Genomic DNA, 27313 nt, shown 5'->3' with positions numbered 1-27313 from the left:
TGTCATACAACATGGCCTATATTCGGCCATCACCGCACACATACATATTGATGATTCTCATCCATTTCTTCATACTACAACAATCAAACATGCTAACTAGAATTTAATTCATTACTTTAACACAACACAACACACACACACGGCCATACATCATGCACACGCTCAACCCCCAACATGCAATATTTCATTAATTTCATCCATTTTTGCATACTACAACATGCATAAACCATCCATAACATATAAAAACAAGATTAAACCTTACCTTTTCCTCACAACTTCACAACTTAGTTAGATGGTGAACGAGGGAAACGAGTAGTTTATTGCCTCCAACAACAACTCCACGTTAATAAGGACCCTTCAATTAGTGGATTTGCTAGAAGAAATAATTTTTTTGATGGCTACTTCTTGGTCTTGAATTTCTTGGTTCTTGGCCGAATGGCCTTGTTTCTCCTTCTCCAAGTTTCTTGATTTTTCTTAAGGCTTCAAGAGATTAATAAGATTTGACTTATTAGTCATCTTGTATACATATATTTATCATCCATGTGGCCCTTGGCCCACACCAAGGTGGCCGGCCACATGGCCCCTATTTTTTTTTTTCCTTTTTCATGAACTAAATACTTTCCATAAATAACTTTTGACCCCCAAATTTTATTAATATTCCATGCCAACCAAATCACAAGCAACTTATGTCTTAGAACAAAATCGTGGTTAAAAGTCTCGACTTTGTATCCCGGAATAGTCTTGTCCCTAACTTATCGTAGTTAACCCGGATTGTCCCGATGTACAAAATACGGGATATAACAATACTACTCCACACACGCTTGCCTTTTTAGTCCGTTCAAAGAAAATGATACATTTGCTAATTTAGAAATAATTTAATTATAAATTTTATCTATTAAACTTAACGAGATGATTTATAACCACATAAATATCGTTAACTTATTTTAGACCATAAAATTTAAAAGTTTTCTTTTAGTTCTTAAACTATGCCCGCAGTTAAAGACTTAAAGTACATTACATAAATTAAAACAGAGGGAGTAGTATAATTTTAATATTTAATTAAGTGAAAAAAATATTTAATTTTCATGGCCAAACGCCTACTTAAATTGGAACAGAGGGAGTAAAACAATTAATGAAACAAGCCCAGTTAATTAACTTTTTTTGTTTATAATACTTTTTATCCATGCATAAGTATTCAACTCGTTATTGCCAACTGCCACGCGTCCATCCAGGTCATGCTACTATGCTAGAGAGCCTAGGAGGTACCGTGTTCACCACCTTAATGTCATCAATTGGTTCAAAGACTTTGTCTATTATTGGATATCTAATTTATCGGCACTAATAAATAATTAAAAACAAACTTCCATGATAAATATTGCACTAATAAAATAATTAAAACTAAACTTCCATGATAAATATTACTCTCCCGCCCTAATATATATAACACCTTTTTTATTAATCTAAAAAGAAATAACATCTTTTTATATTTAGTAATAATTTAATTTCAAATATTTCATTTTACTTTTAGTAAAATATTTTTTTAGCTATACAAATATTTATGACTTATTTTGAATTATAAATTTTAAAAGTCTTTCTTTTATTTTAAATTCTATGTCAAGTCAAATGCACTCACATAAAATGGGATAGAGAGAGCGATGGTAGCTTACAGAAAAATTGTAACTAAGCTCTCAGTTATAAGTAATTAATTACGCCATAAATGTACTCCCTCCATCTAGAATTATCTGTCATGATTTCATTTTTACACGATCTCATATTAGTTAGTAAAAGTTTTTTACTACTTTATTCTTTATTGATATTTGAACAATAATAAGTCACTTTGATGTGTTTGGAGTTTTCAAGAACAATACTCCCTCCGTCTCATATTACATGGCCACTTTTCTTTTACGCGCCCCTTTAAAAATCATAAATAAAAGATGTATTTTACTACCTTATCCCTATTTCTCTCCAATAAATACATTCTAATCAATATTGACTATTTTCAAGAACATTTAATACTAAGGGTAAGATCGGAAAGATTTAATTAATTTTATCTTAATTTTGTAAATGAACAAGTTATTTAGGACATATATTTTTAGTAATATAGTTAAGTAATATGAGACGGAGAGAGTAGTAACTACTAAAGATGAAATGAGAAAAAATAATTAATTTTGTCTTGAACTTTTAAAACAATAAATAATTTGAGATAATTATTTTTTAAAAGTCATGACCGATAAAAAAAAATCTTGGATAAAAAAGAGTGTCCACTTATCAAATCAAGAAAGAATTAACCTTATTTTTTTAAATTTATCTCTATTAAGTCTTATGTGATCAAATTTAAATACAAATTTATTTAAGAGCAGTTTAATCAAATTATTTATTTTTATCTAGAAATTACTCTAATACTTTTTAAAAAATGTGCAAAGTAGACACGATTCAAATAACTGACCTTTTTCGGTCAGAAATGTCGGGACATAGTTTCATGGAAAGAGACCAAGTACGCAATACTATTGCTGTTCCAAGGTGTCAGATTTTGTTCCACTTAAAATTATTATCTTTAATTAATTTGCTGAATATTCTTTTCCAATAGCTAGCGACTATTGCACTATTGCTAAGTACTACTCCCTCCGTCCCAAAATAAGTATTAGTTTAATTAAAAAAATTATCTTAAAATAAGGGTCATTTTAGAAAATTAAGATATAAATTGGCTAATTTTTCCAACTCTATTCTTAGATAAAAAATGACAAGTTAAAAGTAGCATCTAAATGATGATTGAAAATTTCACATAGTAACTTAGTATTGTTGGATTCTCAATGTCAACAGGTTTACTATTTGTGCATACTATAATAAAGAGGAAAAGTAATTTATTTTTATTATATAGGGGTAATTTAGTAAACTTCATATTGCATTATTAACTTCTTAATTTGCGTGTTTTTTATTAAGATGACACTAATTATGAGATGGAGAAGTACTAAATTAAGTATTTAATCTAGTTCCCACTTGGTACTTTATAGTATTAATTTCTTGAATATTCTTTCCATATTAGGTAGCAGAGAATTGTACTACAACCGTCATCCCGTGTTTTTCTCAGTGATAAAAGAGAAATGTCCGTATAACGGGGTAAATCGCATGTATCTATGAGAAGAGTACAAATATTTAGCAAGAACATGAAAAGTCAAAAGTAAATAAGTAAAAATATATAGAGGAAATAAATATGTGTTAGAGAATTAAAATTGAAGTGCATACATATATACATGAGAAGAGAATAAATATTCAGTACTATGACATATGTGCCCGTGGGATTTATTAATTCTTAAAGAAAGTGAAAAGTCAAAAGTGAACAAGTAAAAGTGCACGGAGGAAATAAATTTGTGTGGGAGAATTAAAATTGAACTACATACTTCTATACATGACAAGAGAATAAATATTCAGCAAGAACGTGAAAAGTCAAAAGTGAATAAGTAAAAGTATACAGAGAAAATAAATGTGTCGGAGAATTAAAATTGAAGTGCATATAGAATAGAAAAATAGACATATATTTTTAGTAATGCAGACAAATAATATGGGACGGCGAGACTCCATTTATTAATTCTTAAAGAATGTGAAAAGTCGAAAGATAGTAATGTGGCCAAATAATACGTAATGGGCGGAGTATTTCATTTATTAATTAATTCTTAAAGAACAAGTATAGTAATATTGTACTAAGAATATCGACGGGCTTGAGATTCGTTTATTAATTATTAAATAACGTGAAAAGTCAAGTAATTTGCCCAAGTAAAGAAGAGAATAAATATTCAGTACTATAATATATGTCTACGTGAAATTTATTAATTCTTAAAGAATTTGAAAAGTCAAAAGTGAACAAGTAAAAGTGCACGGAGGAAATAAATAAGTGCATACGCGTATACATGAGAAGAGAATAAATATTAAGTACTATGACATATGTCCACGTGAGATAAAAAAGTAGTTGGTTAGAGAGTACAAGTTATATAACCTTTAGTATAAGCATTTATTGAGTGTACAATTTCTAAAGTTGTTGGTACAAGAATGGAAAGCTGTGTTAATCCTCCTTCCATGCTTATATATAATAGAAAAATCCTATTATTTTAAATTTTAATTAAGTGAAAAATTTATAGGAGTTAGAACCCGTTTGGATGGGCTTATAAATACAAATACAACTTTTAAAGATGGTAATTAAAAAGATTATAACTATTTTCTAAAAATTACATAAATACAACTTATTCAAAATTTTAACTTTTTAATTACAAAAATACAACCTTTACCTTCCTAAAATATCTATAATACTTAATTTTAGGAGTTACTACCATTAATGCATATTCACTTTTACTTTCTTTTTCTTTCAAAATCATGCCAATGTAATTTTCCAAACAAACAAAACAAAATCAACTTCACATCCCATATTCCATTTACCGTTTTAAAAAGATTTTTTTTTCCTTTCGTTTCCTCCTCTTTATTCTTCTTTTTTATTTTCACTTGATGACTGATGCAATTTTTTTCTTGTGACTAAAAGAAATTATTAATATTAAGAAAACTACATGAAAAGATATGGTATATGGTATAAGAGAAGTACATGAAAATATACCTAAAATGTATAAAGTATATAACAAATCATAGTGTATGTATATATAATACATAACAGTGCAATACATATAAAATATAAGTACCATAATATATATACTTGTTCAAAGAATTGTAGTATATGATAGTATAATATATATCATATAAATAATATACTTGTTTATTGATTAGAATGCTAGTTGAGTATGTTGGAGATTTTCAGAAAAATATTTAATGTGTTTTGATATATATTTAATTTAGTTATCACTAATTCTTGAAACTCCTTAGTTTAGCCTTTTATTAATAACAACATTTTTTATTTATGGTATATTATCATAGGTTTGAGATAACGTTTCCTTAGCGATTGGTAGGTAAGGAGAACTTGCAGGGACAAATTAAGGGGGGGAATATAACATGCATAGATTTATTACCATATTTATACGAAATTGACCATATCTAAAGATTTTTCCTTCATCATTTATAGAGTACATTTTGTAGATTTTGTAAATTAAAAAATAGTTGTAGGTTATGTAAATAGTTGTATATTTACTAGTATTTGTGTAAGTTTCCCAAAGCAATAATTAGGTATTTTAGCTTTGGAAAAGGGCCAAATATACCCCTGTACTATAGGAAAAGGGCCAAATATACCCTTCGTTATACTTTGGGTCCAAATATGCCCCTACTGTTATACTTTGAGTCCAAATATACCCGTCGTGTTTTTGTGCTTAAAAGCCTTTTTTTTTATTCTACTCAAACACTATAAAAATGCTTAAAAGCTATTTTGACTTAAAAACACCTAAAATAAGTCAATCCAGACAAGGTCTTAATATCACAGTATTCACCGGGTTCCAAATTATATATCATTACTTCTCGAAGATTTATCAATCATATTAAAGATTAAGCGCTATTACTATTCAATATTGGTGCAACATGCATCGATCAACAAGAGCTGCAGTGAGATGAACAAAAACAGGTCATCCTTAATCAGAAGTTTCGACATGTTTTTCAAGTCCTACAATTGAAAAAATTTAGTTAACGCTTTTCTCTTTAATGAGTATTATGTGACACAAATTTAAATTAGTCTGATGAGAAATTTAAAATGAGTACTGAGTACCGGATAAGAAAACAAAAAAAAACTAAAATGGATATTATTAAAGCAAGTATTCATCATTTGGTACATGCAATAATTCGTCATCTTTCTCTTTGATTAATTGAAGGAAAAAAAAAAAAAAAGGGTCATTCTATTATTAAATATCCTTTTGGTTTTCCACGGCTGCTACCACGTACTTGCATATTGCTTAAAGCAGTAGAACATGTAGCCTTTTGGCAGCGTCAGCTTTGAAATTTTGATTAATCTATACTTATATTGCATTAAATTCATATCTGAGAAAGGTTTTTATCAATTTTTCACTTTTATTTTTAGGGCTCAAATTTAAGATCTTTAACTAATTAAAGGTGAAGAGGCGGTATCTATTTCATCCCATCATAACCTTTTTTAGCGATTATCTTTCACTTAAAACCATATATATGTGCGCAGTTTTATAAATTGACCATATACAAAAAATTAGATATATAACTATAAAATTGTCCTTAAAAGTGATAGGATTGCATGACCTGTTGCTAGCGGGAGGTAGCAGTATCCCGTGAAATTAATGACTGTTATGAATTAAGGACAAAAATTAGGGATTACTACAATAACAAAGAAAGATATAATCTTCATCAATACCAGTAGAAAAACACCATCAAATAATGTGATGAAATGGATGATTTCTTCGGCTTTAAGTAGAGATTTCACATCGAAGAACTCTATTCTCCATAATGATCGTAGTACGGATTATGACCGCACGTCTGATATAAAAAAAATTCACATATATCCCCATATCCAGGGGCGGATTTAGTCGGGTGAACACCCTGGGCAAAAAATTACAATATATATTTAGGTTAAATTTTCTGTGTTTATGTACATATATTAACTTTTGAACACCCTGAACAAATGCAAAAGGTTAGGTCAAGTGGTCCAGTTACGTTGTTTCTTCGAACACCCTGAGTGGAAATCCTGAATCAGCCACTCCCCATATCATAGTAGGAAGATAATGTATCCACAGAAAAGACAGTACGAGTCCTTGCTCGCCGTCAAACATGTCGTACGTTACATATATCTTAATTAATCAGGCCAATAAACTCTAGATATTAATCAAACCGAAAATTATACCAATAGAAAAAATGAAAAAATAGAGAAGAAAATAACAAAGAGAGGGAAACTCAATATGTAGAATATTACACTACAAATTATTCGAAGAAGTAAAAGAATTAAACAAAGGGAAAAAATAGACAAAAAATATGTGTGTGTGTTTTTAAATTCATGATCTATCCATCATTTCTGAAATTTTTGGGCTCTCTATAATGCTTTCTAAAGATGGTTTCCACTTGGCATCTCTTTTAATAATTTCTCTCCTTTCTAGTATTTCTCCCAACAATTCCTCTAAAAATTTCCCTTCACTGATTTTCAGTTGAATCGATAAACTTTCCAATTCTTGTCTAGTCAAAACCATCTTTATTCTCATAATATTATTATTATTTTCATTTATCTCCATCACATTTTTAGCCTTGAGACTTTCACCCTTTGTTTCTTGTTCTTGAACAATTTGATCTTCTACTTCTTCTTCTTTTTGTAGTAAACATGTTTCCATGCAATTTCCCATTATTTTGTTGTTTCTAATGAGCTGAGAAAGTTGAAAATTTTGTGAAGCAAAGAAGAGAGAAAAAAAATCGCCAAAAACCCAATAATTTAGAGAGAGAGAGTGTTCTGAAGTGTTTAGTATACTGCATGTTTGATGGTGATTTAACTTTTTATAGAGGAAGAATAAGCACATATGGAAAAAAATAATAGTAAGTGTTTGAATGCTGAGGATAAAGTATTGAACTCGTTATTGCCAACTGCCACGCGTCCTTCCAGGTCACCAGCTTCATGTCATCAATGAGCTCTGGTAGAAAAAAAATACTGAGCAAGGACAATGAATTGTGTACCTTAAAGTAGCAAAAAATTAATCGTCGATCTTGCCATCAAAATTGCCCCAAGTCAAACTTCGTTTCTCTTGGAAACGGAGTATTTTTCACAACCTAGATGTCACGTTTTTTGTGTGTTTTGAGGAAGAAGAAACAGAAAGGATTTTTTGCTTTTTTCTATAAGTTCCTTTCTCTACAGAAACTGTTAGCCTTATAAGAGGAGAAGAAAAAAGGACTGCCTAGGGAAAAAACCGTTCCCTTCCTGTATTCATGTTTAGGAGCAATTTTTTTTTTCAGTTATAGGGTAACTTCTCCCAATAATTATCCTTTCTGAAATGGACCGATTCAGTTCACATGGATGACCCGCGACCCAGACCCGAATATTCAAGAAGTTTAAACACTGGTCTATTACTCGCAGTCGTAGTCTAAGTTAATATATGCACGAATGCACATATAAAGTAATAAATAAATATGAAATAATTAATAATAAACTTTTATGATAAATATTAACTAATAATAACTTATACTTCATCCGTTTCAATTTATGTGATTTTTTACTATTCTGGGAGTCTGCGAGGTACTTTTTTTACCACATTTTTCTTACATTTTTTCGAAATTATTTGAATTATAAATTATCATGACTCAAAGTACTATTTACATAGTTTTTAAATATATGAATTTTATTTTTATAAACTTGAAAAATCTATATCAAAATTTACGATCAAAGTTTATATATTAAAACAGAGGGAGTAGAACTTTTAACTTACTTACTACTCTTTTCGTTTCAATTTATATGATTTGATATTCAAAGTGCGATGGTCAAACTAACTAACGATCAATAAAAAATTTGAACACAAATTTTTAAAAAAATTTATATATTTAAAAATTATATAAAAGTACTATAAATTTAAACTACGCGGCCTTGAATTTCTTGTTGGATTAACTTTTCATTAGATTTAAGTTTTACTCCTATTAAGTATAAAGTTTATCAATTATGACAAACAATTGACATTTTTTTTTACATGTCAGAAATGTCGGTACTTAGTTTCATGGAAAGAGACCAAGTACGTAATACTAATGCTACCCTACCTGTCAAAATTTGTCCCACTTAATATTTTTATCTTGAACTAATTTTTTTTATTGAATATTCTTTTCCAATAGCTAGCTACAATTGCATGCTAAGTAGTATTTGATTTAGTTCTCACTTGGTACTTTATAATTAATTTATGGCGGCATAGTTGTGAATACATACACAATTGGCAATGACAACTATGCTAACAAAGAGGACGTCACATGGGAAGAACCCATGGGTCGGCCACGTAAGAGTTCTAGAATAACAAACCAATTATGCCCCAAGTAGTGTTGATAGACCATTGCTAATTGAAAAGTTATCAGTTGTATTTTTTGTTTACAATATCTCACATATACTTATTAATTTGAAATTGACTTATTTATAACGAAATACAGGTCATTTGAAGCATTACATTCGGCTAAATAAATTGTCAGGTCGAAGCATCGCTGGGTTGGTTAAACGCGTTTAACTCATATCAATTATAACAACAACAACAACGAGTTCAACTGATATGATTATTTCTGCGTATATTTTATAATTATTGTTCTTGAAATTATACAATAATAAGTTATTGTGTATTCTTGATAGACAATTGCTAATTGAAAAGTTATCAGTTGTAACTTTTGTTTACGATGTCTCATGTATAATTATCAATTTGAAATTGACCTATTTACAATTTTGTACAGGTTGTTTGGAGCACAGCCTCCCGACAACGAAAATTGGTTAGGCATTTAACTCATATCAATTAATGACCTATTAATTTAAATATCAATTAATGATCTTATGAATTCAAGATTATTTTTGTCTATATTTTATAGTTATAATTACTACTCCTTGATATGGCAGGTCAAGTTGCTCAAAGAAAATCTATTACTTCCTATTTTAATTGATGATTTATTATATATATATTAGGATATTACATGATTTAAAAATTGTGTTACTAAGAATAGATAATTTGCACACATCTAGCTGAATTTTAATAGTTTCGTCGATTCGGTAAAAAAATTTAGTAGATAAGTTATGAGTGTTTTAGGTTATTTTCTAACTATAGTGAGCTGTATATTTATTTATTTTCATTATGTTTCAATCTTTTTACTCCCGCACTTTTTTAAAAAATTGGATTTTAAATTATTCATAGTAGTCATAATTTTTAGATGGTCAGAATGTTTTCAAAGTCATAAGCAGTGAAAACATGGACTATACTCTAATGATGGAAGCTAGCGTATTATTATAATAAAAATAATAATATACACAAATTATAAAAAGTTAACAAAAAGTCATAAATTAACAACAAAAAACTGAAATATTTAATTCTCATGCTTTCGGTGTTAGAGAAGTTATTGTAAATAGCTAAACAATCAACTTATTTATCTTTATTTATTTGTATTAGTTGTTATATATAGCAGAATAACGATTAAAAATTAGACGAGTTATAGACGTGAAACAGATACATGTGATTGACTTTCAAATGATCAGTGATATGCATATGATGCTATGTAATTTGTAAAACTCATTATTTAGATATTCACGTACAATATATATATATATATATATATATATATAAATACGCGCGCGTGTGCGTGTGTGTGTTTTATACAAAATTCTTAAAAAAAATTCAGTACATACCAATCTTTTGCACCCTTTATTCTTAATCTAGCATGTGACTTGCAAATCGCATATCAGGAATTAGAAATATCAAGAATTAGATTTGTCGTAAATACTATAATTTTAATAATTAATTAAATGAAAAAAAAAGTATAGGAATTAATATCATACTATTCACCGAGTTTCAAATTATATATCATCGGTTCTTGAAGATTTATCAATTCTTAGAGAAAAAATTATGTGCTATTACTATTCAATATTCGTGCAACGTGTATCAATTGCCAAGGGTTGGGGTAAGATGAATAAAAATTATTCATCTGTAATTAGAGGTTTCGACTTGGAATTTTGTGAATGAAAACAATCCTTATAGGTGGCGCTTTCGTCTTTAGTAAGTTTAACGTGATGCGAATTCAAATTAATCAGAATGCGACTTTAAAATGAATGCCGAATATAAAATAAAAAAACAAAAGAATTCCTACGTGCATTTATATATTAAAGCAAGTATTCATCATTTGGTACATGCAATAATTCGTCATCTTTTGTTTTTTGGTATAATAATTCGTCATCTTTAACTTAATGAATTGGGAGAAAAAAAAAAGGAGTCTTTACTTTTCGTTTGCCGCAGTGTTATAGTATTATTTTATTTTCATTCCAACAAGTGACACCCTTTCGGTTTTCCATGGCCCACCACGTACTTGCATACGTTTAGCACGTGTGCTTGCTCTGTCTAATTTAACTAATTTAGTTTAACTAGATGCGGAAGTTAAGGAATAAAAAGACTTTTAAATCTATCCTAAACTAAAGATGTGCCTAATTAAAATGTCATTTGAATCGTATGGTTATAAACTTTATGTAAGATGTTGGAAGATGTTGAAATTGTCAACTTACTAAATAGAGACACTCTTTTTGGGACAGACCCAAAAAAAAGTTAGATAAATAAAATGGGACGGAGAGAGTAGCATTTTTGGTAGCATCAACTTTGAAATTTTGATTAATTTATGCTGACATGTATAAAATTTATTAAAAGAGAAAAAAAATTTATCATTTTTTTAAGGCTCAAATTCAAGACCTTAACTAAAAGTGGAGAGAACGTATCTTCTTATTTCACTACAACCTGTAGTGATTATCTTCCACTTAAAATCATATATGTCTGATTTGCAAGATATAACTTTTATAAATTGACTATATACAAAAAATTAATTATACTATCAGCTTTACCTAAAAGATATATAACCACAAACATTGTGCTTAAAATTTGAGGTTAAAAATATGAAAGATAAGAAACATTTGGATGACATAATAGCGTAAAAAGAAATTAAATTGTTATATAAGTTTTTAAAGAATTAACTTTAAATTAGGTTCTGATATACCAAATGTACTACTCCCTCTGTTTTAATTTGTTTGAACCTATTTCCTTTTAATCCGTGCCAAAATGAATGACCTCTTTCTTAATTTGGAAACAAATTCACTTTATGAGCGATTTACCACACAAATTTTCAAGGCTTATTTTGAACCACAAGTTTCAAAAGTCTTCCCTCTTTCTTAAATGTCGTGCCCAGTCAAATAGGTTCATATAAATTGAAACGGAGGGAGTATAAGAAAAAGGGATAAATACACGAACCTGTTAATTTGTCTTGTTTATCAATGTGAAAGTGTGTTTCAGACATATGGAACAATCGGTTAAGGTTTCCTCTCATTGCTCCTCATATAACAGGAAGTCCATTAGGGTGTTTGCCGCTCGGTTGAGGAGATTGAGAGTAGACCTAGCCGTATATTTATAAGCATAAAGCCTTAATTTAATAGGCCTAACAGGCGTCATTAGGTCTTCAACAGGACCCACACTACCAGCAGCTGCCGGTTTACACCAATACATGAAGTGATTCAAGCTCAACAAGAAATCCAATATATAAATGGTTCAAGGAGTCCGTTGCGTTTTGTACCCCTAACGTATGTCATCTTTTGTGATTGGCACCCTGTTCTATTTTTTTTTATGATTCACACCCTAACCTCTTTATTTTGTTAAAAAATAATGAACACACTCTTTTTTTAAATTTTCCATGAGGGCAATGTTGGAATACAAATATAAACAATAAAATAAAAAGAGACAATAAAATAGCCATTTGAAAATTTAGAAAAAGATTTTTCTTGAATATGTTCCATCCATTTGGTTCTTAATACGGTATTAATGGTGATTCGGTTCATTGATCTTTGGAAGTTATTAATGACAATCAAGCAACAAATAGAAGATGATAGGAAAGCCATATTTACCTTCTATCGTAAGAGATAGTTCGTAACTAACCTTGTTTAGTTTCATCACCATAGTTAAAAGCAGATGATGTGAGAGCAACAAGAAAATAAAGTCTTTGATGTTAGTTCAAGAAGCTTCAACAAAGACAAACTAATTTCACGTTTTGAACACTCTTGTGTAAATCCATTATGGTAGTTAACATGGAAAATTTACTACCTTGTCGATCGAGTCCATCTGCATTCACCTAGAATACTATTATTGCGACAAATTTTACGAGAAAGTTGCATGTAAACCAAGTTGGGGTGAATATACCAATTTAAAATGTCAATTTTCTTATAGGTATAACTTAATTATAAGCAATCAATTTTCTCTCACACACAAATGCCAGTATGAACTATGACGCTGGATCTCGCTGCATTTTGCAAGTGCAGTAAATTTTAGCACACCGGTTCCAGTACTAACCAGCTTTTTTTTCATTACCCAAATTTCATTATTTTTTGTTGATCTCTTTGTTGTTTAGCTTTTTTTCATATTCCATATTGCCCTCATGAAAATATTAAAAAAAGAGTGGTTTCATTATTTTGCAAGAAAATAAAGAGGTTAGAGGCAAATCATAAAAAATAAATGCCTGCAAATCATAAAAGAGACATACCATCGGGGTGCGCAAAACGCAACGGACTGGTTCAAGTGATGTCAACCAACTATATTTATCTAACCTATTTTATAAATTTCAATAATTAAATTGAAGTTAGTTCACATTTAGTTAAAAAAATCGAATAGGACCCAAAATTATTTTGGAAGCTCATGAGTTTGAAGGTTCATTAACTCTTTCATTACTTTGTGTTTGAACTGATTGATCTCATGCATAAAAATGTCAGAACTTTTATCCTACAGCCGTTGATGATCGAGTCCATGATGATAATCATATTGCGCTTGGTAATTCATAAGTATTATTTAGTCCAAGAATAAAATAATTCTATGAGATATTCTTGTCTATTCCATCCCACCAACCAAATGACTCCCTTAGTAGACTATATATGCTCAAATTTTACAAACATAGAGGACATAAAATGCTCGCTATTACTCCCTCAGTCCCATAACAAGTGTCATCTTAGGAAATTAAGACGCAAATTGATTAGTTTTTTCCAATTCTACCTGTAGATAAAAAGTGACAAGTTAAAAGTAACATCTAAATGATGATTGGAGAAGCTACATAATAACTTAGTATTGTTGGATTCCCAATGTCAAAAAATTTACTACTTGTGCATGCTCTAATTACGAGAAAAAAATTATTTATTTTTATTATATAATGGTAATTAGGTAAACTTTATATTTTATTATTGATTTCTTAATATGAGTATTTTTGGTTAAAATAACACTTATTATGGGATAATAAAGTATATTTAAAAGATAAATTAAAACTATCCCCAAACATGAGGGATAAACTGACCAAAAACTTTTTGAGTTTATATAAAACTCATTTGGTATTCTATTCATAGCCATAAAACCTTAAACCCCACGCTTAAACCCTCCCATGTTTCAGCTGTTTGTTGCATCAAACCAACCATAACATTTAACTGTAAGTCCTCAATCTTGAATTTATTTATTTTTATTTAATGAAAGTGGAAGTACCAGTTTAATTATTTTAATTTTTCCCCAAATGGGGATCTTGAATTTGAGTATAACTGGATCCAAATAGTATTGCTTTCATATTCTTCAATCATTTATGTATTATATGTACTTCATAGTTGTTGAATAATTATAAGAGTTTAGGGTTTAGTGTTTGAAATACTAATATCAAGAATTGGAGCTTAGGTTGACATTTTTGAGGAATATATTGTTTGCTGGTTCTTTTGGGTAAATATGTAAACACCCAAAAAGGGAAAACAGAAAAAGACTCAAACTTTATCAAGATTAGACCTTTTTTTTTAATTAGGCAGATATATATACATGTCATTTTATTGAAATTGTATGTTAAAAAAAAAAAAAAAAAAAAAAAGGAAGAAGAAGAAGAAGAAAATGGTTAAACCTTGCTGGAAACCTTCTGTTGAGGGGGATGGTGATGTAGGGAGGGGGGTGGTGGTGGAGGAAATTTTTTAGTTACTTATTTGTTCAGCTAAAATTTTCATTTTTTTGAAGGAAGCAAATCGAATGGCTTATAGGCGAAGCTTAACGTTAAGAGCTAAGTTTCTATGTCAGCAACAGAGGTTTACTCCGGCATTTTGTTACTCCAACAATGACGATCGTAAAACCCACGAACCCAGTTGTGAAAACGCAAAAATTCCTAGTTTTTTTCAACCCCATTACGCCAGAACTGGAATTAACCCATTTCAAGATCGGAGATTGCGCCCTTCACCTTTGAATTCGGGCTTTTTGTTCACCCGGAATATGTCTAGTAGTGTTGGTGGTGGAGCCGAGAAGATAGAGTACATTAGTGAGGTTGCTGAGCTGGCTGATAAAGCTGTTGAGGCTGTAGCTTCTCAAGTTCCAGCTGTGAATGAGGTGGCAATTGCTGCTGCTGAGTCGTATTTGCCGGTGAAAGCATTGCAGTATTTGATTGATTATGTTCATATTTTTACTGGATTTGATTGGTAAGAATGACATGATAATTGCTTGTTAGAATGACATGATATTGCTTGTTTCAACTGATGTAGTAGTTAAAATGAAAGAGAGTGGTATAATTATTCATGTTTTGATAAATATTGCTCCCTCTGCCAATTTATGAGAAGGTGTTTGACTGGACACGAAGTTTAAGAATGAAAGAAAGACTTTAGAAACGTGCGGTCTAAAATAAGTCACAGATATTTGTGTAACTATAAATCATTTCAGTAAGGGTGAGATGGAAAGTTTAATGTTAAATTCTAACTAAATATAGAAAAATGTCATTCTTTTTGGGACTGACTAAAAAGGAAAGAGTGTCACATAAATTGGGATAGAGGGAGTAGGTGAGAAAGAGAGGGATAATATGATCCATAAACAAATTCTTTCCCAGTTTTTGGATTATAGAGGGATAGGAAACATGTGCCAGAGGTCTTTTCCTCCATGAAGAAAAAAGGTTTATGAATCTATTTACTTTTATTTCACACACACTCTGTGTGTGTCCTTTAAAAGCTTAATGGAATGCATGACATTGCTTGTTTCAGTTGATGAAGTAGTTAAAAGGAAAGAGAGTGGCATAGGTATTCCTGTTTTTATAAATTTAGGTGAGAATAGAGAGGAATTTCCAAATTTTCGGATTAAAGAGGGAACGGACATGTTCCAGAAGTCTTTTCCATTGTGAAGAAAAAGGTTTATGAATCTATTTACTTTATTCACGTATATGTATGTGTGTGTGTGTTTTGAAAGCTTGATAGGTTTATAAAAGATTGAGGATTAATTTGAGACCTATATTCAAATTCGTATCATGTCATGTTGATTGATCGGTTTTCATAGATTTGTTATTCGGGAGTTTTCATACACTTGGAAGGCCTTGCATACATTGAAGTTCTCTTTTCGTGTTGTAACTTTTAAGGTGCTTTTAATTTTGGTTTTTGAGAGATTTTCTCCTCAGAGTTTTAACAGATGTAGGAAATGTTTTATCTGAAATACGCAGGAAAACCTAACATGCATAGTTTGTTTCTCTCTCTTGGTTGTAACGTAACATTCACAAGTTAAAATCAAATTGTGGTTTATGTTGTCACAAAAAGACTGACCACTTCGTTTTTGGGAAAATTTGAATGTTCTTCAGGTGGGCATCAATTGTCGTTACAACTATTGTTATTCGATGTATAACTCTTCCAGTGATGATTAATCAGCTCAAAGCTACTTCAAAATTCGCTGTAAGTTTTTCTTTAGTGCATCTTGACCTTAGTCTTGCTTAAGCACTCCTGTCAATTCCTTCCTAACCTGCTAGCTAGGATTCTAAAGCATTTCAAAGCTCATGGAGCCTCTCCTTGTTTATTTATTAAGTAACATATTAAGGCAGTTTTGTTATAACGATCTTTTAGTGCACTGGCGTTCGTAGAATAGGATCTTAAGGCTAGGGGTGTCAAATGGACGGGTCAAAATTGGCTGAGTTAATATGAACCACCCACCCAACCCCCTCGTCCTCCCCACCCCCCAAAAAAAAAAAATATTTGGGCCAAAATGGGTCGGCCTAAAAAGGGGGACATAACCCAACCTGCCTAATTCTTACTAAGTTCTAATTTCTTTGTTTGTTCTTTTATAATTTTTTAAGTAGCTAATAATTTTTTTCTTTATTATGGCTACAACATGAAGGGGAGCCTTGGCGTAACTGGTAAAGTTCTTTGTCATGTGACCAGGAGGTCACGGGTTCGAGCCTTGGAAACAGCCTCTTGCAGAAATGCAAGGTAAGGCTGCGTACAATAGACCCTTGTGGTCCGGCCCTTCTCCGGACCCCGCGCATAGCGGGAGCTTAGTGCACCGGGCTGCCCTTTATTATGGCAACAACATATAAAAAAAAGTCTTTTTGAAACATTTTGACAAAGTTTCTCATGTGTCAATTTGGGCTGCATATCGGCCCAATTTTTAAATGGGCTGAAATGGGTTGGGCTGAGCCAGTTGGGCGGGTCATAATTTCATGGCCTAATTTGCCAATCCTACTTAAGGCCTAAGGCCCAACTAGGACACTGCTTTATCAGAAAGTTTCACAAAAGAAAGTGGAAAGTGAAGTAAAAAATTTAAGCAGAGTGGTGGTAAAGGTGTTATCTTAGAAAAAAGAGGAAGCTCTGCAGATGAAGCAGGCGATGGGTAAATGCTCTTTTTTTGAGTTAATATCAGGATCCAGGGAAAAGTTTTTTGCTCACCTCATATAATCTTCACATTATTCAGCAACAAAAAATGCATCAAATTGATTTCCAAATTTTTCTGGTCGGGCCTAAGGACATTTGCCAACCTTAACCTGAAAACAATTTGCAAATTTCATTTATACACTACAACAACAACAGATTTATACTCTGTTGGAGTTTTTTTTTTTTTTTTAAGTTGTTCTTGATCGTTTGTTCTCCTAATATAATTGTGAAGCAGTTGTATTGGGACTCTTGCTTTTAAGTAAAAGTCCTAGCTACGAGCCTATGAACTCTGAGTGAGATACACGATAGTATCCCTGCATTAAAAATACTGTCATAAGTTTGTACCCTATAAAAAAAAAAAAGAGTGAAATTACGGTAGTGCCATGCAAATAGTTTTTTAATCAAATAAAACACACTTTTACGCCCAAGGGTGTGACCTAGTGGTCAATGAAGTGAGTTGAGAACCACGAGGTCTCAGGTTCAAATCCTAACAGAGGCAAAAACACTAGGTGATTTCTTTCCATCTGTCCTTGCCTTGGTGGACATAGTTACCTAGTGCCTGTTGCTGGTGAGAGGTGGTAGGTATCATGTGGAATTAGTCGAGGTGCGCGCAAGCTGGACACCACAGTTATCAAAAAATAAAAATAAAACTCAATTTTAGTTTCTGTAAACATCTTCATATTTTATTATTAGCAGTTCATCTGTTGGAACTGCTACCTGCAAGTACAAAGAGATGGCACATGCTTTCCTGGTTCTATTCGACAAAAGTGTCTTCGCAAAATCTAAGGAGTAAGGTGGTTACGATGCTGTCTAATCTGAAGCAGGCAGTGATGACTGAGTTCTCTTCTCTTAGCTCAGTAGATTCTTAAAAGTTTGACTATTTTACGTTGGTTGTCAACTTATTACAATATTCTCCTTTATTTGATGTGAGACCTGCTATGTGAAGTTCACTTAGGCGGAGTTTTCTGTGAATTTTTATATAATTTGTTAAAATGTTGAAGTAATCAACTATTTGCATCTGAGTGTAATCTTTTAAAAAACAGTTCTACATTTCTTAGACAAGCCTGATACATAAAGAAGAATTATAGTTGTTTCCTGTTAATTTATCATGGTCTATCTAAATTTTGGTCTTCTTCGCAACTCATCCCGTTTCTCTTTTTTTTTTTTTTTTTTGTTTTTGGGGGTTTTGGGGGGGGGGGGGGGGGTTGAAATTCAGTAGCCATCCATTTATTAACAAGCATATCTTTTGCAGATTCTGAAGCCAAGGCTGGATGAAATTAATGAAGAGATGGAAAATAGGGTAGGTTTTAATATGATTCTGTTCTGATTCTTCTTTCCTTTTGTCCCTTTTGGTAGAGCTACCCATTGAGTTAAATTTTGTGACTTCGTTGTGATGTGTTTCTGCTATGAGACACCCTATTAGTTTATGTGATCCAGTTGGAGATGTTAACGTAGTGCTTTAGAATTCACTATTATTGCATGTTGCCTTTGTGCTTTCTTACAAGATTCTTAGACTCTATACCGCCCTTTATATTATTATCTCTTTAGTACTAGCTACAAATAGATGTGTATTTTCCTGAAGGGGTAATAGCACTTTTGGTCCTTAAGTTATTGATAAATTTCGCTTTTGGTCCTTGTGTTATATGACTTAGCATATTTAACCTTCAATTAATAAAATTGTGTGTTTTTGGTCCCTTCATGTAGAAAAATGTTATATTTGACTATTTACAGAATTATGTTACCGTCAAATTTGAAGTAACAAACTAACAATACAAATTTAACATATCGCATGAGTAATTGAGTGTTGAAACGGTTAATAATTATGTAGAATTTGTGAATATTCACAAGCCTAGGGATCAAAACCGCACGATTTCAATTAATTGAAGGTTTAGTGTGCTTAGTCAAATATTATAGGGACTAAAATCCGAATTTACCAATAACTAAGGACCGAAAATGCTATTAGCCCTTTTCTGAATTAGCCAATATATCGATGCGCCCATGCTGATTTGGTTCTTGATTGCAGGACTCTTAGTAACAAACTACATAGTAACAAACTACATAGAACTCTCATTACATTTTCCTTTTAATAAGCTAGTATGCTAGAATTACCTGATTAAACTTTTACCTTTTTTACTAGGGCCATGCTCCAGCAGCTGTGGCTGAAGGTCAACAAAAAATACAAGCAGCTATGAAGGAGTAAGCAACTATTCGTTAATGATCCAGCCACTAATGTATGACCTGTTTCAGTTGCACCAGGTGTAGCTGATAAAACATAACTATCTTCTCATATGCATGCAGAAACCACGAATTCCTCTTTTTTCTCTTTTCTCCCGTAGAGACTATGCAAATTTACGTTTGTGGTTTAATTTTTCATCACATGTATATGATCTAGGGGTGTCAAGTGTGTGGGTTGGGATGGATTTGGGCGGGTCAAAATGAGTTTGAGTTAATAAATGGGCGAGTCATTGACACACAAAAAAATACTTGGGCCCAAATGTGTTGCGCTAAAAAGCGGGTCATAAACCAACCCGCCCAAGTCTTACTAAGTTTTAATTTCTTAGTTGTTCTTCTATAATTTTTGAATTACCTATATTTTTTCTTTATTATGGCTATATATAACATATCAAATAAAAAAATGTCTTTTTGAAAATATTTTGACAAGGTTTCGATGGGTCTATTTGGGCTACATATCAGCCCAATTTTTAGATGGGCTAAAATGGTCTGAGCTAGTGGGTCATTAAACTTCATCAGGTTGGGCGGGTCATGTTTTCACGGGCTAATTTTGCCACCCTAATCTAATCTGATTAGCGAGTACATTTTTCCTCTTATTCTAACATTTGTTTTGCATTCCACTACAGTTGAACTTTTAAATGGTTATTCTGATACGTGTGGGTTCAACATGCAAATAGTTTGAGTAGATCATTTTCATTTCTCTTCCTAAAGGATCATAATTGCACCTTCAGAACTCTAGAGAGGGGCTGACAAAAATGAATAAAAATTTGAGTGAGACTGGTATATAGCTCGTCAATCAACAATTTTAAAGATGTGCATCGGCTTTTGGGGATATCTATTCCAACTTTTATTTAGTGTAGGAACTTCCTAATTTCTAGAAGTTCAGTGCTGATGATCGTTTAGATGTTCACCCCCTACTTCACTATTTGTGGAGTTGGTCTTTCCTGGTTTCTATTGCCTCCTTCAATGTTCTTTTGGATTTACTAGATAACTATGGTAGCTCTTTCCAGTGGCGGACCTAAATAGATACTGTATTATTGGGTGCTTGTTTGTTTATACCCATACACTAGATTTTTATATAGGGAAATAGTAATCACACAAATTCTGGGTTAAAGCACCCAGTTTTTAAAAGTATACAACTCTAGATTGAAGACAGTTGAATACCCATGACTTAAATGTTATGGGTTCGCCACTGGCTCTTTCTAGCACTTTCCATGATTTTGTAAATGATGATAATGGTACATGTATAGAAGTGATGGTTAAGTTGATTATTTCATACTCCCTCTGTCCCAATTTATGGGACACTTTTTCCTTTTTAGTCATTTTAAAAAATAATGACACCTTTCTATATTTAGTAACATTTTAACTTTAAACTTCCCATTTTACCCTTAATTTTACCCTTAACTTGTTTTAGACCACAAGTTTCAAAACTCTATCTTTCACCTAGTCAAACAAGTAGTATTTCCATTAGATTGCTAAAACTATATGGTTTCATATAGAAACATATATTAGAACCACAAGAACTAAAATTCAAACCTACAGTCTTTCTTAATCATCTTATGTATTCCCAATGTATAATTGGCTCAACCACGGACTTCACGTCACAATTCTTTTCTTTGATCCTAGTTAAACACCTTCACATAAATTGGGATGGAGAGTATGATTATAGACCTATACAAGTAGTAGTTTCTTTGTTTCCATTAGATTGCTAAAACTATATGGTTTCATATCAATGAAACATATATTAGAACCATAGCTGGTTTGGGGAAGAACTAAAATTCAAATCTACATCTTCATTTGGAATCCTTAATCATCTTATGTATTCCCGATGTATAATTGGGATGGAGCACGGACTTCACTGTCACAATTCTTTTCTTTGATTTTTTTTGATAACTGTGGTATTCGGGTCAGCTTGCGCGTACCTCGATTAATTCCACAGGATACCTGCTACCTCTCATCAGCAATAGGTACTAGGTAACTCTGTCCACCAAGGCTTAGACAGAGAGGAAGAAATCACCTAGTGTTTTTGTTTCTATCTCCTGTGGGATGTGGGATTTGAACCTGAGACCTCATGATTCTGCTCCCACTTCATTGACCACTAGGCGACACCCTTGAGTGCAGTTCTTTTCTTCGATAATAGTCTGAATTGTTTCAATATGATGGATGTCTTTTCACTCTATGACATTCTTGCAGACATGGAGTTGGACCCTTCACCCCCATGAAAGGAATTCTAATACAAGGGCCAGTCTTTGTCAGTTTCTTTATGGCTGTAAGATTATCCCCTTTCTGCTATCCATAATGTCATTAATTTCCCACCCAACCATTTTCATTCTTAAGACTATATTTTATCGCCTAAAATGCAGATTTCAAACATGGTGGAAAAAGTCCCTTCTTTCAAACAAGGGGGAGTCCTTTGGTTTACTGATCTAACTGTTCCAGATAGTATGTATATCTTTCCAGTTTTGACGGCATTGACATTCTGGATAACAGTCGAGGTGAGTTGTCCTTTTGTTTATTCAGCTTATATTATTTTATGGTGCCTTCATCTACTATACCTTTTTCCATTTTCTGATGGAGCATTATTCTGGATGACTTCATAGCTTGATGATGCTGTTTACAGTTTGAAGCTGTATAGAGAAATTTCCCTTCTTATTTTTATTTTTTTAACGAGACAGTAGAGATTTAATTAATACTCCCTTTGTCCCAATTTATGTGACGGTGTTTGTGTGGACACGGAATTTAAGAAAGAAAGGAAGACTTTTAATACTTGTAGTTTAAAACAAGCCATATATATTTGTGTGGCTATAAATCATCTCATTAAGGGTAAAATGAGCATTTTAAATTTAAATTGTTACTAAATATAGAAATGTGTCATTCTTTTTGGGACTAACTAAAGTGGAATGAGTGTCACATACATTGAGTGTCACATACGGTGGGAGTACAAAGGTATGACTCAAGTTAAGTCAGCTCAAGCTCTAAGCACTTTATGCCATAGTTGTCTCCATTGATCATTGATGTGCAAAAAGTTACAAGTAGAGTTTGGCATCCCAAAATTTGTACATGATCATTGAGTAGTAGAGACTTCTAAGGTTAGTCCTAGCCAAAAATAAAAACTAAATGTACAATATTTATGGAGGATCATATATGATGTGCTCTGGTTTGGCTCTTTTGATCCTGAAGGAAGGTAAATTCCATATGTCCGTGTTAACAAGACCCTTGACTTGATTAGGTAGTCCTGCAAAGGAGTTGAAGACATGTATTGAATCTAAATTGTAGCTCAGACTTGCCAGTTTGTCAGCAGGTCTGTTAGCCTCTCTGAAACAATCGAGAGATTTCAAATCCATGCTCCTTAACTAGTTCTTGAATTTCTTCTATGATGTTGATGATCCTCCAGGGTACTTTCCACTCCCTTCTAATGCATTTAGTGATAAACAGTGAATCTGTTTCTCCACCAGCTATCCTGAAACCATTTGTCACACACCATTTGAGTCCAAACAACATAGAGGCTGCTTCTGCCATATTGCTGGTTCATGTTCCCAAGGGAATTTAGTTGGCAGAAATAACATTCCCTTGGTTATTCCTGATCAGACCTCCACCTCCCAATATGCCCAGAAGGCAGCTTCCATCACTGTTCAACTTCACTTTCTCAGCAGTTGGTTTGATCCACTTGACCATTTTGGAGATTCTCTGTTCAATTTTTGCTTCACAAGCTCTACTAATTGTGCTCCAATCTTCTCCCAATTTGGCTCTTTCAATTTTTCTTTTTAAAATCTGAAAAGAGTTGAAAGGATGTTAATTTTGGTTCTATAAAAGGAAGGTCTTATGTTTTCAATTTTTTTGCTGCATCTAGATTTCCATAGCTTCCGACAAATGATGGGAGGAAGAATTCTAGTGATAAATTTGGCAATGAAGTTGTGTCCTGTAATTCCACCAAGCTAGCAACTTCATTTTGAGATTTATGATGTTGTAGTCTATTCCCAGGTGGCCTGCAAAATATCTCCCGATCTTTTTGGCTTGATCTCCCCTGCAGAGTAGATGATCAGTGTCTTCAGTAATAGGATTCAGGTTGTTGGTTGTGCAGCAATGGCATCCTGTGTTGACTTCAATTCCAAACCTTGCAACTCTTTCTTCCGCAGATAGTCTATTCCCTAAGGCTCTCCATGTGAGGAAAGAAACCTTGAAGGGAACATCTTTATGCCATATATCATCTTTATGCCATAATTATTTCTTCTCAGACGTCTGGAATAATACAACAGACTGTTTTTAACCATTAGATGTCTCATGGTGTTTGGGCAACAGATTCCTTTTTATTCTAGTTCCACAATGCCATGCTTTCTATCACCTTTAAATCTGGTCCAAAAATAGAAAGTTCGACAAAATTGTTTTTTCATTTTGGAAATCGGAAGCAGTTACTAATTCATGATTTGGCATGTACAAAATCAAAACTTTATTCTCGATTCGACGAGAATTATTGCCGAAAATATTGTTAAAACACTTTTACTGAATGGTTTTTATCAAAAAGTGAAAACATCGAGAAAACAACAAATATATTTTGATTTTAACCCTGCGACGCAGAAGGAATAGGAAAAGAAAAAAATGACATTATATAACATATTTAAATAGAATATAAACAAATCTAATTCTTAAAAATCCTATTTTGGGTGGATTTAAATTGAAATTGGACAAAATGTGGAAAAAAATCTATTCAAATAAAAGAAATCAGTAAAAAAATTATCTCTTTAGTCACATGGATTAATCACCGAATTGAAACTACACTCAGGCGAATATCAAGCACTCTTCAAGTAGGCGATGGCATTGCTTGTATTTACGGTCTTGATGAAGTAATGGCGGGTGACTTAGTCGAATTTGAAGAGGGTACAATAGACATTGCTTTAAATTTGGGATCAAATAATGTTGGTGTCTGATGTAATGCCACAAATATGTTGCTTGCACGTCTCCCTCAAATTTCCACGTTTGATTTATTTTGTGGGGCAATAGTTAAAGTGCATGAAGATTTAATATTTCTGTTTATGTTGATATCAAGCTCAGTTCTCTACCAATCGTTAACCTATCCTGCTGCCTTTATTGAGATATCTTCACACCATGTAATTTCTGGCCATTTTTGTTAACTGGAGTTTGTTCTTTCTCAGTGCAATGCTCAAGAAGGATTAGAAGGAAATCCTTCTGCCAAAACTATAAAAAATCTCTCACGGGGCTTTGCTGCGTTAACTGTCCCATTTACTGCTGGTTTTCCCAAGGTAAATAATCCAAACCAACTCATTTATAATGGTTTTATCATGTATCTATCCTTTTTGTCTACGTTTTGAGGAATCTAAGGTAGAACTTTTGTACATCCAGAAGTACATAGATATGCTTTCTATTCATATTGCCCTTGTATCCAACAATTATCTTCTTTTTTTCCTTGTTTCCTGATTGAGAACAATCATAACTTTCATGCTTAAGAAAAGAGTGGTGGTATATATTTAGTAATAAAAAATTTAACAGAGTCTTGTAGAGGATCGATCATCAGCTGTTTGCTCTTTAGATTACTTAAATATGATATTTGAATTGGGTGGCATGCCGCAATTTCTTTTCTTCATGGACTGTCTGATGAAGGAAATCTTGACGAATAGAATAGCTTTATTCCCCTGCCATTCTTTATTGAGCCTTATCAATATGTATTTTGTTCTTTTTACTATATTTTATTAGTTAAGTTGCAAATATTCTTAACTTCTCAACTGCTTGAAGATACACCAGTAATTCCACAAGTGGGATCTTGGGAGATTGGTGTGTACACAGCCTTACTTCTCTATTTTTACCTTAACCCAAGGTATTAGAATATGTGATTAGTGCATCCAAAGGTTCTATCTCTGTCAGTCGGGTTCGTGCATGCTGTCATGTCAGTTTCTGCGCTACGTAATCCTTGTAATGCGATGTGCTTCGTGTTTGGATTTAGATTTGAGTTCTTGCTTGGTTATCGTTTCATTTGTTCATATTGATATGTCGATGAACATTAAGGGTGCTTGTTTCATTGCAGGCGGTATTCTGTTATTGGATGACCTCAAATCTATTTTCACTCTCATATGGATTAGGTTAGTATTTTTTGGTTTATTCATCTTTTTGAATCTGGTCACAGCAACTACTAAAAAAAAAAAAACTGAAATTAGTTACGAACTTCATCACTAAATTGCTTATAGCAAACATAATTTTTTGACAGGGAAAATGTCAAATTTACCCTCTAAGTATGGTTTGTAGTTTAAATTTGCCCTCCGTTAAAGTTTGGGTTCAAATTTGCCCTCCCTGTTAGGATACTTGATAAATTTGCCCTTATATGGATTGGACTCACAACACAAAAAAATTGCAGGCGGTATTCTGTTAATTTGTGCATCTCAAGGTGTGATGACTGTCTGTTCAACAAATCTACTGGTGTTTTTCACTCTCATATGGATTAGGTTAGTATTTTTTGGTTCATTTCCTTAAAGATATGTATCCATGTTGGTCTGAATATCGTTTAGGACTGCCTGTTATTTGGGTAACGACAGCTCCTTGATAATGAGAATATGTATGGTTCGTAGTTTGTACTGCATATTTTTAGGCCCTGGTGGCAAAAGGATAATAAATGTGGAGTAACTTTAGGATTGACTACAATTGTTTCTTGGTAGATAATACCTTGGTGGAGGGCGGGAATGAAACAAAGAACTAATTTAACATGGGATATTATGGGTTAATTTTGATAATGTGGCTAATTTTTTTGTGCTAATCCGTCAAATTTCCATCCATATAAGGGCAAATTTATCAAGTATTTTAACGGAAGGCATCCCAAACTTTAACGGAGGGCAAATTTTTATAAACCATACTTGGAGTTAAATTTGACCCTTTTCCTTTTTGATAATATGTATTTAATCTGTCCCTAAGTTCCTAATTCCTTTTTTTCCAAGTGTGCATAGTCCTTCAAACTCTTCTTAACATGTTTTAGCTTTCAATCTTGTGTTCTTCTTGTGTGCCAGTGATTAAAAATCCCAAGGTTAAGAAGTTTCTCGGCGTTCCTATAGTACCTGTCACTCCTCGATCTGAACAAAAACCGGGTCTCTCATTTTTCGAAACTCTCAAGAAATATGCTGCAGCGCAAAAGCAGATAGTTGAACAACAGCATGCTCAATCATCGCCTGCTGTGGCTTCAAAACCCGTTAGTCAAGGAATATCATCCTCCTCCTCATCATCGTCGTCTTCTGTTCTGGGTCGAAGGATCGAAAGCTTAGAGAAGCAAGTAAAAAGAAGAAAGAACAGGAAGAGGCGATGAACACCCTTGATTGAAGGAGAAAAATCGGTCAAGCAGATTATAGGTTTTTGGTGGCCCATATACACACAATTTTAGTATATTAGTTGAGATAATTATTGGGGTAGAAGCTCATTTTTTCACAAAGTTTATGATTCTTGAGAATTTTAGGAATTATAGCAATACCATCAGGAACATGCTTATCCTTTTTGTAATATTTCATTTTTTATACGAATATAGGCATTCAAGAAAGACTATTTGTCGAGAAAAATTGTAATGAGTACCAAAATACTGCTATTTAAGATGCAGTTGTTGTAATAAGCAAATCCATTTTTGAGTTTGTTCCTTGCAATCTGCAAGTTTATTTGCTTTGTTAATCACTCTCAAATGGATTCAGAATTTAAACTTTTGGATTCAACCTTTAAAGGTTTTAGCAAATATTCCATTGTATTTTAAAAAATTATGAGTTTTTGTCTATTATTTGTTGCAATTTGAGGGAATTTTTACAC

At 32.4% G+C, this 27313-nt stretch overlaps 1 protein-coding gene across 2 annotated transcripts; it reads left to right on the top strand.

The window, feature by feature from the left end:
• Nucleotides 1–13952: 13952 nt before the first annotated feature.
• Nucleotides 13953–27144, top strand: LOC132060097 (mitochondrial inner membrane protein OXA1-like). 2 transcript variants are annotated; one of them, XM_059452998.1, is made up of 10 exons: nucleotides 13953–14085; nucleotides 14646–15097; nucleotides 16234–16324; nucleotides 18549–18596; nucleotides 19434–19492; nucleotides 21722–21797; nucleotides 21892–22023; nucleotides 24679–24786; nucleotides 25566–25620; nucleotides 26536–27144. In XM_059452998.1, the coding sequence occupies exons 2-10, from the start codon at nucleotides 14658–14660 to the stop codon at nucleotides 26826–26828; spliced, it is 1302 nt and encodes a 433-aa protein (XP_059308981.1). In that variant the 5' UTR covers nucleotides 13953–14085; nucleotides 14646–14657; the 3' UTR covers nucleotides 26829–27144. The 2 variants fall into 2 exon arrangements, with proteins under 2 accessions (XP_059308981.1, XP_059308975.1); XM_059452992.1 differs by having other exon boundaries at nucleotides 13961–14085; nucleotides 14650–15097.
• The last annotated feature ends 169 nt before the right edge of the window (nucleotides 27145–27313 follow it).

This window comes from Lycium ferocissimum, chromosome 1 (assembly GCF_029784015.1).
Source record: "Lycium ferocissimum isolate CSIRO_LF1 chromosome 1, AGI_CSIRO_Lferr_CH_V1, whole genome shotgun sequence".
Lineage (NCBI taxonomy): Eukaryota > Viridiplantae > Streptophyta > Magnoliopsida > Solanales > Solanaceae > Lycium > Lycium ferocissimum.
Note: the sequence above shows the minus strand (reverse complement) of the source record. Positions and strands in the feature narration are given on the sequence as shown.